Raw genomic sequence first — 15,111 nt, forward strand, 5'->3', positions numbered from 1 at the left:
ATAAAGGTGGACCAGTGATGACTCTAGAATGTGTTTGTACTATATGGGTATCAAATGAAAGGTGTTAATGAGTATTTTAAAAGGCAGTGGGCCTTAGTTCTATAGGTGGACGCCTTTTCGAGATATCGCCATAAAGGTGGACCAGGGGTGACTCTAGAATGTGTTTGTAGGATATGGGTGGCAAACGAAAGGTGTTAATGAGTATTTTAAATGGGAGTGGGCCTTAGTTCTATAGGTGGACGCCTTTTCGAGATATCACCATAAAGGTGGACCAGAGGTGACTCTACAATTTGTCTGTACGATAAGGATATCAAATGAAAGGTATTAAGGAGTATTTTAAAAGGGAGTGGGCCTTATTTCACTAGGTGGATGCCTTTTCGAGATATCGCCATAAAGGTGGATCAGGGATGACTCTAGAATGTGTTTGCACGATATGGGAATCACATGAAAGGTGTTAATGAGTATTTTAAAAGGAAGTGGGACTTAGTTCTATAGGTGGACGCCTTTTCGAGACATCGCCGTAAAGGTGGACCAGAGGTGACTCTACAATTTGTTTGTACGATAAGGATATCAAATGAAAGGTATTAAGGAGTATTTTAGAAGGGAGTGGGCCTTAGTTCACTAGGTCGATGCCTTTTCGAGATATCGCCAAAAAAGTGAACCAGGGTTGACTGTAGAATGTGTTTGTACGAAATGGGTATCAAACTAAAGGTATTAATGACGTTTTTGAAAGGGAGTGGCCCTTAGTTGTATATATAAATCAATCCAATCAACTTGTTTCATCCCTTTTTTCGTATTTGGTATAGAGTTAAGAAATTTTTTTAATTTATGGAAATTTTCGATATCGAAAAAGTGGGCGTGGTCATAGTCGGATTTCGCCCAGATTTAACACCAAGATAAATTGAGTTCAGATAAGTACGTGAACTTAGCTTAGTAAAGATATATCGATTTTTGCTCAAGTTATCGTGTTAACGGCCAAGCGGAAGGTCAGACGGTCGACTGTGTATAAAAACTGGGCGTGGCTTCAACCGATTTCGCCCATTTTCACAGAAAACTGTTATCGTTATAGAAGCTTTGCCCTTACCGAATTTCATAAGGATTGGTAAATTTTTGTCGATTTATGGTATTAAATATATTCTAGACAAATTAAATGAAAAAGGGCGGAGCCATGCCCATTTTGAAATTTTCTTTTATTTTCGTATTTTGTTGCACTGTATCATTACTGGAGTTGAATGTTGACATAATTTACTTATATACTGTAAAGATATTGAATTTTTTCATAAAATTTGACTTTTAAAAAAAATTTGTTTTTAAAGTGGGCGTGTTCTTCATCCGATTGTGCTAATTTTTATTTGGCGCACATATAGTAATAGGAGTAATGTTCTCGCCAAATTTCATCATGATATCATCAACGACTGCCAAATTACAGCTTGCAAAACTTTGAAATTACCTTCTTTTAAAAGTGGGCGGTGCCACGCCCATTGTCTAACATTAACTAATTTTCTATTTTGCGTCATAAGTTCGCTTTATCAGAATTTGGTATTTAATTATCGCGCTTTTTCGATTTTTCGAAATTTTCGATATCTAAAAAGTGGGCGTGGTTATAGTCCGATATCGTTCAATTTAAATAGAGATCTGGGATGAGTGCCTGGCAACCTACGTACCAAATTTCATCAAGATATCTCAAAATTTACTCAAGTTATCGTGTTAACGGGCATACGGACGGACGGACGGACGGACATGGCTCAATCACATTTTTTTTCGATACTGATGATTTTGATATATAGAAGTCCTGTACAACCAACCGTTATCCAATCAAAGTTAATATACTCTGTGAGCTCTGCTCAACTGAGTATAATTAAATGAGAAAAGTGATAGGAATCGAACAAAAGTAAACGGAGTGAAATGAAATGAAACTAAATGCAAGCAAAAATGTTACGAAATGAGATACAACAAAATTTATTTAAATGAAATAATATAAGGAGTACTGAAAGGAAACTAAACAAGATTCAATGAAATTAGCGGAACGAAACGAAATTGATTGAAATGAAATAGAAACAAAAAAATATGAGTCTATATGGAATGAAACGAAATGATGAAACGAAATAGAGCGGAACGAAACGAAATTGATTGAAATGAAATAGAAACAAAAAAATATGAATCTATATGGAATGAAACGAAATGATGAAACGAAATAGAGCGGAACGAAACGAAATTGAGTGAAATGAAATAGAAACAAAAAAATATGAAATGAAACGGAATTATATAAAATGATATGAAGGTAATATAAATCATATGGAAATTAAAAGAAATAAAAATAAATGATACGAAACTATATGAAATAAAACGGAATGAAATGAAATCAAGTGAAATTAAATGAAGTGGAACAAACTAAAATTAAATGGAATGAAATGAAGCGAAAATAAGTTAAATTAAAGAAATGACTCTAAGTGAAATGAAATGGAATGAAATTAAATAAAATTTGGAAATGAAACAAAATTTCATGAAACGGAATAAAATCAAATTAAATAAAATGGACTGCAATGAAAAAAATTTAGGAAACTAAATTAAATTAAAAAAATTCTTTGCAAGGAAATAAAATAAAATTAAATGGAATGAAATGAAATTAATTAAAATAAAATGAAAGGAAATTCAGCTACGTCATGCCTTAGTTGTTGTAAAGTTTTTTCCCAATTGCCTTCTTTTGCATATATCAATCTTCTACACATCACATACTTCGTATCTAATTATGTGTTGAAGTTATGCGTGTTTGTAAGGCGGTTTCAGAGAAACTTGGTATTATTGCTGTTTTTGTTCTATTTATAGAACTACAACGAATTAACCAAATGTTGTCTCTTTGTATGAGTTGATCGGGGATTGCCCGTATTGCTTTAAATGTATGAAAACATTTATTTCAAGCAATTTTTAATTTTATAATTTATTTAATAATTTGGGAAAAATTTAAACAACGTGACATCAGGACGGGCAAGGCGACAGCTGTTTCGATTATACCTTGTAAATCTCTTCATGTCTGTGCAAAATATTGCGTAACGGGAAATTTTGTGTCAATAATGACGGAATGCGGTTACTGATCATCAAAGAAGGCTTCAAGGTTTTATTGGGCACATTTCAATGCGTAATTGGATAAAAATTAAAAGTTATACACATATTTGAAGTTTGCTGGGACGTATTGTCCCAGTAGGAGCGAAAGGGTTAATCATGTACATATGTACATACATACATAAGTACATATGTACATCTCATGATTTAAGGGAGCAATTTAGTACACCTGCAATCCCACACAATTTGGAGGCATAAAAAATTGCAGCCCCTCTGCCTAAGTTACAATTGTACCTTACTTTCATTTAACTTTGTACATACTATGTTTGTTTAGGCCCAATGCCTAACTTTTATCTGATTGACGGCGCCCCTCCCTAACGTTTTAATAATATTTCCAGCCACCCACACTCACGCCGCATTTGTGTGCATGCATGCACATGCATGCGTTTCATACGCATGCACGTGTGTGTGCGGGTTGTCAGCACCCATGCACGTATATGTGGGGGTTGTTGTGTGTGTGGCTTGTTTTTTCCCCTCCTTAATACCAGAGGACTTTTTCGCGGCTTAGCGGTTGTCCTCAACGGGATAACCGGTCTCTTTCTCGATTAACCGCCAAGCAGTTCACATCGCCCAGGATCATCACCGCCAGCATTTTGTACGTTAAGGTAACATTATACCCATTGTATATTCTTCTTTTCACTTTGGAATTAAACATTATTTTATAACGAGGAATTCCTCTTTTGCGTTCTTCTTTATTTATTCCGAGTGACCCATCCATTCCGAGATCGACCCGTGTGCGCCTACCCACTGCCGGTTTCCGACGCACTCAGGCCGAACATTGGTCCTCCTCACCAGGAACTAAAAGCGCCTCTTTGTTATACAGTCCACAACACAGCACAATTTATCAACCTCAAAAACTTTTGCCGAAGGATTTTGCCTATTACAAAATTTTGCACGAATTGCCACAAACAAAAAAAATCATCAAAAGTTGTATTTGCCACAGCATATCCCAGCAGAACCAAAGCTGGAAGTTTATACTATACACGACATTAGCAGCCACCGGAGCCACAGCCATCACATCAATACCTCCAGCAAAAATAAGAAGTAAGTGTTATATTTCTTGCCACTTTTTTTTTCGTTTAAGTGATTATTAGTGACAAATAAAGATAAATACCCGTGTCGTGCGCGAAAAATTTAAATCGAAAAGGAGTGTAAAAAAGTGAAGTTATTTAGTGAGCACCTTTTTTTTTTCTTTCCAATTTCAAAAATTCAATCACTTGATTTGTTAATTTTTTAGTTCGATCCTTGTGATTATCTGGTTTATCCCCCCACCAGTGGTAAGGTTTTCCAGACACAACACAAGGAAGAGGTTAACCTAACCTCACTTTCCGCACCATACTAAATAGGTTTTGTTGTTGTTTTTTTTGTATTTCACAAACACGAAATTAAGTTCAATTTAATTAATTAATCCGGTGCTCACTTCACTTTTTAAACACTTTTTACACTTTTTTTGGCGCTTGTTTTGCAATATCGCACGCATTTTTTCACTTTCACCAAAATACACCCATTATTTGTGGAAGTGGCGAGTGGTCCCCTTTTTTGTTGTTGTCGCTGTGACAAAAAGTCCATAAAATAAACCCTTTTCGTTGTCGCTACCAAGACAAAAAGTCTGCAATAAACAAAATAAATAATAAACTTGAAGTCCAATAGTTTTTATTTAGGGCTGGGCAGGCATTTGAACTCTGAAGAGTTCCATTTCTATAATCGGCAATTTTCTCGTTAATAAACGTAAATAAAACAATGGAAACCTACATCCGTTTAGCAGAATCAATCGCAGAGTTTGATAAAGATTACAGCCTTATTCCGGAGAGCGACCATAGCAAACACACCCTTGCAATACAGCAGGAAGAGTTGCGGCTCTTGTGGAAGAAGGTAAAGTCTGCGTTTGATTCGCTATTGGGATCTGATGAGGTGTCAGCGGATGACGTTATGGCGATCAGAAAGAAGCAAAAGGCAGCATACGCAATCTACGTGCGATGTTCAGCGTCTATATCTGCTGAGGCAGAAAAATACAAGAAGGATGAAAAGAACGTCAACCCTGAGCAAGAACCTCATGGGCATAAAATTCGCCTCCCTGCTTGCGACACGGAAGTTTTTAAAGGGGATTATCTGTCTTGGCCAACTTTTCGCGATCTTTTCACGGCAATTTATATAAACAATTCCAGCTTGAAAGGGGTGGAAAAGTTATTCCATCTCAACAACAAAACGCAGGGCGAAGCAAAAGAAATCGTTAAAAAATGCCCCCTCACAAATGAAGGTTTCGAGATGGCCTGGAAAAACTTGTGTGAAAGATACGAAAACAAACGTATCTTAGTTAACACACAACTGCAAATTTTATTTAACTTAAAAAAGGTAGAAAGTGAGTGTGGCAGTTCAATAAAAAAGCTGCAAAATGATATAAATAATTGTATTTCGTCCCTCAAATGCCACAAAATTGACACTTCCAATTGGGATGCAATCCTGACCTATCTATGCTCAACCAAGTTACCAGAGAGCACGCTGGCTCTTTGGGAGCAAAGTATAGACCATAAAATGGACATATCCAAGTGGGAGGATATGGATAAATTCCTGTCTAATCGGTTTCAGACACTTGAAACAGTGTCTGGTTTTACAGGGCATACCACTTCGAAAGTGCAAAAACCAAACGCGTCGCGACAATCAACGGAAACCCCTACGAAAAGACTTGGTGCTTTTCAAACGAAAGTATCCAAGCAAACAATAAAATCAATTTGTAAAATGTGCAAATCTACGGAGCACAGATTACGCAACTGTTCACGCTTCTGCGACTTAACCCCAGTAGAAAGGATTAAATTTATAAAATCCACAAGTGGCTGCCTGAATTGCTTATCCCCAGGACACACCGTGACGAAGTGCACCAGTTCCTACAACTGTTCCAAATGCCACTCTCGTCACCACACGCTCCTGCATGCGGATACATCTCAGCACACGGCTGTACGCAATCCTTTCAAAGATGCGGATAATAGCCCAACAACTTCGGCACAGGCGCGACAATCTGCGAACCAGAATGTAAAATCCTGTCATGCCAATTCCAGCACAGGCGTGCTATTAGGAACTGCTCGCGTACACATTCGCCATAATGGTACCGACTTCTCCGCACGGCCATTAATTGATTCAGGGTCTGAATGTTCCTTTATAACTGAAAGACTGAAACGCAGAATCAATTTGCCAGCGAGAAAAATGCATGCCCAAGTTTCAGGCATCACAAATTCGGTGTCAGCCCAGGTGAAAGAAGCATCCAAAATTGAATTACGTTCACCAGTGGATGCCTGCTTCAGCCTGACTACACCCGTTCTAGTCCTAGCCAAACTCACTGGGAATCTTCCATCCTGCCATATCAACGTCATGACTATGCAGGCATTCCCAGACTTGGTTTTGGCAGACAAGAGGTTCTACATCAACGAAGATGTAGACCTCATACTTGGAGGAGACATATATCCCCAAATTATACTGAGTGGTCTGAAAAAGAATGTACTAAATACACTTTTGGCCCAAGAGACAGTGTTCGGTTGGATACTAACCGGTCGCATCGAAGCACCGAGTCCAACGAAGAGCATCATGTCATTCTACAACGAGGTTGCGTTGGACAACCAATTAAAAGCTTTCTGGGAGGTAGAAAATGTTCCCAAAAACAAAATGCTTAATGAAGAAGAAAGTTATTGTGAACAATTATTTAAGGACACAACAAAACGTGATGAAAGTGGAAGATATACAGTCTCGCTACCATTCAGGCAGGATTACCCTGAGAAGATTGCATTAGGACCGTCTCTAAAGCGCGCATGTTCACAATTCTTCAGAAATGAGGGGCGATTACTGAAAAACCAAGAGTTAGGGAAAGAGTATGTTCGGGTGTTATCCGAATACGAAACGCTTGGACATATGAGAAAAATTAAAAATAATGTACCATCCGACGATTCGGATAATTATTTCCTGCCCCACCACGCCGTTGTAAAGGCGGAAAGTACCACTACCAAGGTGCGCGTCGTCTTCAACGCGTCAAGTCCGACAGCAAATGGAATTAGTCTAAACGACATACTCCACCCAGGTCCAGTGCTCCAAGCAGACTTGCCTATTTTAATTTTACGTTGGCGACTGTATCGCTTCGTCTTTAATAGCGACATCGAAAAGATGTATAGGCAAATTTGGGTGAACGAAAATCACACCAAATTTCAACGGATTGTCCATCGAACATCCCCCAACGAACCCATCAGTCTTTACGAACTAAAGACTGTCACCTTTGGTGTAAACTGCGCCCCCTACCTCGCGATACGGTCACTTCTACAATTGGCTGATGATGTAGAAAATACCCACCCAATAGCATCGGGTATACTACGCGAAAGTATGTATGTCGACGACGTTTTATCTGGAGGGCACACAATAGCGTCAACTGTCAAAGCAAGGAACGAGATTCGCGAAGCATTACACTCAGCTGGTTTTCCATTGCGCAAGTGGACATCCAATTGTGAGGAAGTCCTTCAGGACATCCCCAAAACGGATTTGCTCAGTGAGGACTTCCTAGCGTTTGAAGAGGCTAGCTCGGTGAAGGCACTCGGAATACGATGGAACGCGCATTCAGACATGTTTTACTTCACCGCAGGAGTTTTAGAGGAGGGCGAGAACATCACCAAACGCGCAATCCTATCCGCGATAGCCAAACTTTTCGACCCTTTAGGCTGGCTTGCACCAATGGTCATAGTAGCAAAAATATTAATGCAGAATATTTGGTTAGAAGGCACCGGATGGGAGGAGCCTGTCTCACCAAATACATTAGTACGGTGGAAAACCTTCACCCAACACTATGGCGAAATAGATAACATACGGATACCGCGGTGGGTAAATTTTTCACCGGAAGACGACATAGAAATCCACGGCTTCTGTGACGCCTCCGAGAAAGCATATGCGGCAGCGATATACATGCGCGTGAAAAGAAACGATCAGGTTTTCATACACTTACTTTTAGCGAAAACCAGAGTAGCTCCAGTGAAAACCATCTCGCTACCACGTTTAGAACTATGCGGCGCCGTGCTGCTTGCAGAGATCATGGAATCAATATTCAGAAACATTCATTTGGGGCCAGCAAAAGTTCACCTCTGGACGGATTCAACCATCGTACTCGCTTGGATAAGAAAGCCGCCCTGTTCCTGGTCAACCTTCGTCGCACACCGAATCACTAAGATCATCGATATGGTCGGTAGAAAGGACTGGCTTCACGTGGACTCGGAATCTAATCCAGCGGATCTAGGAAGCAGAGGACTACTTGCATCAGAGTTGGTCAACAATTCGTTGTGGTGGCAGGGACCTTCTTGGCTGCAAGAAGACAATTCCCACTGGCCAGCACAAGAGACCGAATACAAAACGTCCGTTGAGGAGAAGAGGGCACAAACATATGCCACGACAAGGGTAGATCAGGGAGATATTCTCGACCGTTTTTCACATTTACCCAGGGCTTTGAAGGTTCTATCCTATGTTAGGAGATTCTATAAAAGAACGCATCCTAAAACTAAAGCAGTGTTCCAAGAAAAGTCGTGCATAATCTCAGCCGATGAGATTAAGGCAACGACTCAAGCATTAATACGAGTCTGCCAGAAACAATTTTACGGTACAGAATATTTAAAATTAAAAAATAGGGAACCTATTGATCGGAAGAGTGAAATCCTTTCACTCAACCCATACATCGACAAAGATGATATTATTAGAACAGGGGGGCGGCTAGGGGCTTCAAAGGACATGTCATACAATGAGCGTCATCCGATCATCTTGCCGTACAATTGTAGGCTGTCTCGCCTTACAGTTATGATGGCTCATCATGACTCCCTTCATGGCGAGAACCAGCTCATGCTCCGTCTTATCCGAACCCAATACTGGATACCGAATGTCAAGACCATGATCAGAGCCATCATCCACAAGTGCAAAACCTGCATTATTCACCGAAAGCAGGTACAGTCCCAACTTATGGGGACCCTTCCCTGCGAACGGACTACTTTTACCCGCGCGTTCACCAATACCGGGGTAGACTTTGCAGGGCCTTTCGACATCAAAAGCTACCGCGGTAGGGGATGTCGACTGTCAAAAGGCTACGTATGCCTTTTTGTCTGCTTTTCCACTAAGGCCATCCATTTAGAAGCCACTAGTGACCTTAGTACCCCAGGCTTCCTCGCGGCCTTTTCGCGTTTTATCGCGAGAAGAGGATGTCCGAAGAACATCTACTCCGACAATGGTACGAACTTTGTCGGAGCTTCCAGATCGCTACGATCGGAATTCAAAGCCTTCCTGGCAGAAAGCCGAGACAAAACAGTCTCCAAGTATAGCCATCAAGCATTAACTTGGCATTTTATTCCCGCTGGCGCTCCACATATGGGCGGCTTGTGGGAAGCGGGAGTGAAGAGCTTCAAAAGCCACTTCAAAAAGATCGCTTCTCCCCACAAATATACTATGGAGGAGTTCCAAACACTTTTGTGCCGGATTGAGGCGTGCCTCAACTCGCGCCCTCTCAGTCCGGGGTCGAATGACCCAACGGACCTGGAACCACTAACCCCAGGACATTTCCTAACGGGCAGCCATCTTCTGGCGCCGCCAGAACCGGATGTGAACGAAAGCCCGGCCTCCATAATAAACAGATGGCAGAAGCTCAAGGCCCTCCATCAAACCTTCTGCCTTCGTTGGAAAACTGAATACCTTTCCGAACTTCAAAAACGAGTGAAGTGGAAACAGTCAAAGCAAAATCTTAAAGTGGATGATCTAGTTGTCATCAAAGAGGACAACTTATCTCCCAACGAATGGAGGTTAGGCAGAGTCGTCAACGTACACCCCGGCGAAGATAACCGAGTACGTGTAGTCGACCTCATAACCGAGAAGGGTCAAGTCAGACGACCTTTGGTCAAACTGATCCTTCTTCCCACGGAGATAGATTGTGCGAGGACCAAAAGCTTCGCTTAACAATCCCCCCCGTTCCTCCACATCCCTCCGTTCAAAAAAAAAAAAAAATTCTATTTTTTCATTTCAAAAAAAACCATCCCACTTACTCGTTATTCCAGAACGAGTATACCAGAAAAGCCTTTACGCAGACCCTCGGTCTGCCACAGAAAGCAAAGGCACTCGGCCCATAATCCTTTTAAAATTTTCAAAATTTCAAAACCCAGCGCTCGCCCACCGAGGCCAATCAACCACCCTAATGCAGATCCCCATCTGCCACAAAACACTTATTTTTAATTTTCACAACCAAACCCCATTTCACTCACTCACCCCGAGCGAGGACACCAGAACCCTAACGCAGACTCAGGGTCTGCCACAGAACGCAGATGCACTTAACCAAAGAATCGTTGGCACAATTATTAATACAATTGTTGCAATATGTGGAGGCTAAGTTGGGCAAAAATGCTCAGGAGCCGCCGGCAACGCGAATCCCGATGCGTTTATTTATGGATTTCAAGCCTGGCGGTGGCCTATGTATCATCTTCAGCACAATGTTTAGATTTCGTGCCGAGCAACGCGAAAAAAAATTTGATTTTTCCGTTGGTAAAAATCCACCACGTAAAGATCCAAATATCCAATTGGTGATTGACATTGAACAAGCGTTGGTTGAGGCAAATCTTCATCGTATACATTATATTTACATCAGACCAGAAGTAAGCAAAGATTTAGCACAACGATTACGTGATATACTAATTACCAGACGTGTAGAAATCGTATTCGATGAGGATGAAGCTACTCACATTATATATCCGGTGGTTGATCCTCATCCAGATGAATATGCACGACCAGTTCTTAAGCGCGGAAATCATGTAATGTTGCATTGGTATTATTTTCCTGAATCATACGACTCTTGGGCAGTAAATACTTTTGATTTACCCGAATTCGTCCCCGAAAATCCAGACTCAACTGGAGAACGTTGGCTTGTTTCGGCATCTTGGGTTTTGGATTTGGAGCAATATAATGAATGGATGGTCGAAGAGGATTACGAAGTCGATGAAATGGGCAAAAAGAAAACACATAAACATCGTATGTCTGTTGATGATATGATGTCATTTGGAACGGATGAAAAGAAACGCGTTTCTTCTGGTGTAAGTGGTACTACGACAGGTAAACAAAAGCGACGTCGTTCACCATCACCAAACACTTCGAAACCTGGCAAACGTAAGCGTTCGCCAGCCGTATTGCATAAAAAATTGCGTAACGAAGATGACGATGAAGATTTGACACGTGACATGGATGATCCACCAGCAGAACCGAATGTTCAAGAGGTTGTAAAATCAGCGCCCATGCAGTCAACTGCTAGTCCAGCACCAGGAGGAAAATCACGTGCTGACAATGATATGATACCCATTAAAAGTGGCACTATGACAGATTTAGATGATGAAATGACAGGCGGTAGCGCGGCTCCGGCGCTTTCCACTGGCGATGGTGAAAATTCACAAACTGGTAAAACTAGTGACAACAGTAATACTCAAGAGTTCTCTTCCTCTGCCAAAGAGGATATGGAAGACAATGTTACCGAGCAAACCCATCACATTATTGTACCCTCATATTCGGCTTGGTTTGACTACAACTCTATCCATATTATTGAAAAACGTGCCATGTCGGAATTTTTTAATGGCAAAAATAAATCAAAAACTCCTGAAATTTATATGGCTTATCGTAATTTTATGATTGATACTTACAGATTAAATCCAACTGAATACTTAACCAGCACCGCCTGTCGCAGAAACCTAGCTGGTGATGTATGCGCTATAATGCGTGTACATGCATTCCTGGAACAATGGGGTCTTATAAATTACCAAATCGATGCAGAATTACGTCCAACACCAATGGGTCCACCTCCCACTTCACATTTTCATATATTATCAGATACACCATCTGGTTTGCAATCGTTGAATCCCCAAAAGACGCAACAGCCATCTGCAGCCAAAACTTTGCTTGACTTAGACAAGCCGAAAGTAATTAAAGATGGTAAAGAAGGTTCTGTTGAAGGTGACAAACCAACACCACAACAGCAGCAACAGCTGCCACAGCAGCAAATCAATAATCCACAACAACAGGGCGTATTGCAACAAACTCAACAACAGCAAATGAATATGAAAACAAAAACTGCACTGGCCAACATGTTGAATAGTCGCTTGGGTAACAGCAATGGTGGGGCAATACAAATACAACAACAGCAACAGACGATGGTCGTAGCAGCAGGTGGCACCCCAGTACCAGAACAGTCGCTTCAACAATAACAGCATCCCCAGCAAATAATACAACATCAAGTTGTAGTCGCTGGTAATGCCCCACAGTCTGGTATGATATTGCATCACAATCATCAGCAACAGCTGCAATATCAGCAGCGCCAATTAAATATGGATCAAGTGGGTATCACTTCATCTCCTAATGATAGTGCTTTAAACATGATAATGGAACACGAGACCCAGCAAAATCAGTCCCAACTATCACAACAGCTGCCACGCGAAAGAGGTGATAGATCACCACCTGAAATTAGCGATATTGTATCATCTGTGGCGACAATAACGACCAGCACATCCATGGCATATGTAAATACTCCACACGGACTCTTTCCCATGCCATTGGGCAAGTCATCCAAATTGCCGCAAGTATCAAAAGCCAAAGCAAAATTCAAATTCCTTGGAAAATTTATGGCTAAGGCTGTTATGGATAGTCGAATGTTGGATCTACCATTCTCAATACCGTTCTACCGCTGGCTATTGAATGAAGAATATTCAGTTGGTTTAGCCGATTTGGCACGTGTCGCACCCGAAGTGCAAAGTACATTGGTAAGATTACAGGACGTGGTACTTGAACGCGATCAAATATTAAACGAATCGAAACTTGATGCAATGGAAAAGACTGAAAAGATTGAATCGCTGGATTTGGATGGATGCCCCATAGCTGATCTTGGATTGGATTTCGTTTTACCAGGCTATGCAAATATAGAACTATGCCGTGGTGGTCGTGATACGCCAGTAACAATTCACAATCTACATCAGTACATCTCATTGGTGACGTATTGGTTCCTTGTTGAAGGCGTGCAGAAACAATTTGAGGCGCTACGAGAAGGATTTGACTCGGTTTTCCCGACACAACGTCTGCGTATGTTTTATCCTGAAGAGTCGGAAAATGTTTTTTGTGGTTCTGGTGCTTGCAACTACCAACGATGGGACGTTAAAATGCTTCAAGACTGTTGCCGTACTGACCATGGGTTTACCCAAGATTCCCAGGCGATACAATATCTATATGATATCCTCTCTTCATATAATCGTGACGAGCAGCGTCTTTTTTTACAATTTGTGACCGGCTCACCCCGACTACCGACTGGAGGTTTTAAGTCTTTAACACCACAGCTAACAATTGTGCGCAAAACACTTGATGGTAATCAAAATCCAAACGAATATTTACCATCAGTGATGACATGTGTAAATTATTTAAAATTGCCTGATTATTCAAGTCAGGAAGTGATGCGAGAAAAGCTTAAAGTTGCCGCGAATGAAGGCAGCATGTCGTTCCATTTATCATAAATATTGCAATGTATAGCAACAAAATTTATTAAAAAGAACTAAGTGCTTATAATTGGCATAACGAATGATACACACATCTTCAGATGCATAAAAATTTATTTAGCGAGCAATTGAGAAATTTGAAGGAGGTGTCAAATATGTATAAATACAGACATATACTATATCTTTAATATATCCTTAATTACTGAATTCATTATGAAATTAATTTAACCGAATAATATTATTTTGAATATAAAATTAAAATAAAACAGTCAGTGCGATTAACATTAAAATTGCTAGATTAACGCACAAGTAAAATCCCATCATACATACATATACATATATAAACAGGTATATCCAAGTTTTGCGACGAATGTTCTGTAATGACGCAGACTTGTTATCCTATCTCACCCATGTAATTACTATAAAATAAACTCTCTGATCGGCGGCAAATTGCGGTGGCACAAGTTCCCCAGCCTCAATCTACACAATCGCCTCAAGGTGTCATGACACAGGCTGGATTCATACAAGGCCGCCCCAATATGCCGCTGCCACCGCGTCCGCAATTCTACGGACACAATCCGAATTTAAAATTACCACCTGACCTTTTCCTTGTTGGCTGTACATTTATATTGTGGAGTATGATGAAACCGATGCAAATGAATTGCCAATTTGGATGGAGACGATACGGCAATTTGGTGGTGATATTGAACGCGTTTATTGTCAACGCGTTACACATGTGCTCTGTCGTACGCAACGTCATGGGGTGGTGATGCAAGCATTGCGCGACTCCAAACGTTGCATAACAGCATCTTGGTTGAGTGATATTTGCTTTAAGAAACAATTACTGCCGCCATGGCAAGCACTTCATCTACCGTTTCCCAGTCAATTTGGATATCAGAAGCCTCTAGATAAACACATAATTTCAACACATGGATTTGAAGGTGAAGAAAGCTTTCGCATACAGCAAATGGTAGAAGAATGTGGTGCCATATACACATCATACTTATCGAAGCATAATACAGTTTTGATTTGTAAAAAACCCGAAGGTGATAAATACACCGCTGCCAAAGAGTGGAATATACCGATTGTAAATGCAGTTTGGTTGGCAGATATTTGCATTGGTAATCTGAGTGGAATGTCGCAATATGAAAATCAGAAGTATCAGCAATATTCGTTAGCTGCACCATTTAGGATCGATTATCCGTTGGTACCACATTTGATGGCCGCTTGGAAAGCCCCAATAAATCTTACACAAGAAGCGCTAAATGCGCCCAAAATGATTAAATGGACTTACCGTTTTTCGGCTTTCGAATTTTAAGACTGTATGCGAATCAATGATTGACAAAAACTTGTGCGCTAATATTGGCTGTAGGGCATTCTATTTTCCATCACATGGGTGGCTTTAAGTTAGCGTCAATGACAAAATATATCGCTGAGAAGCTGAAACCTTGCGCACGCACTGAACCACAATTGGTTTTCT

The 15,111-nt window shown here is 40.7% G+C and overlaps 1 protein-coding gene and 1 pseudogene across 1 annotated transcript; both read left to right on the forward strand.

Annotated features, from left to right (window-relative positions):
* The first annotated feature begins 10,436 nt into the window (after window positions 1-10,436).
* Window positions 10,437-12,356, forward strand: LOC137245967 (SWI/SNF complex subunit SMARCC2 pseudogene; annotated as a pseudogene).
* A 63-nt stretch (window positions 12,357-12,419) lies between these two features.
* LOC137245968 (E3 ubiquitin-protein ligase TRIP12-like) lies at window positions 12,420-13,664 on the forward strand. Its single transcript, XM_067777133.1, has one exon. It carries the CDS (start codon window positions 12,420-12,422, stop codon window positions 13,647-13,649), a length of 1,230 nt encoding a protein of 409 aa, XP_067633234.1. The 3' UTR covers window positions 13,650-13,664.
* Window positions 13,665-15,111: the final 1,447 nt, after the last annotated feature.

Source organism: Eurosta solidaginis, chromosome 3, assembly GCF_040869045.1.
Source record: "Eurosta solidaginis isolate ZX-2024a chromosome 3, ASM4086904v1, whole genome shotgun sequence".
Lineage (NCBI taxonomy): Eukaryota > Metazoa > Arthropoda > Insecta > Diptera > Tephritidae > Eurosta > Eurosta solidaginis.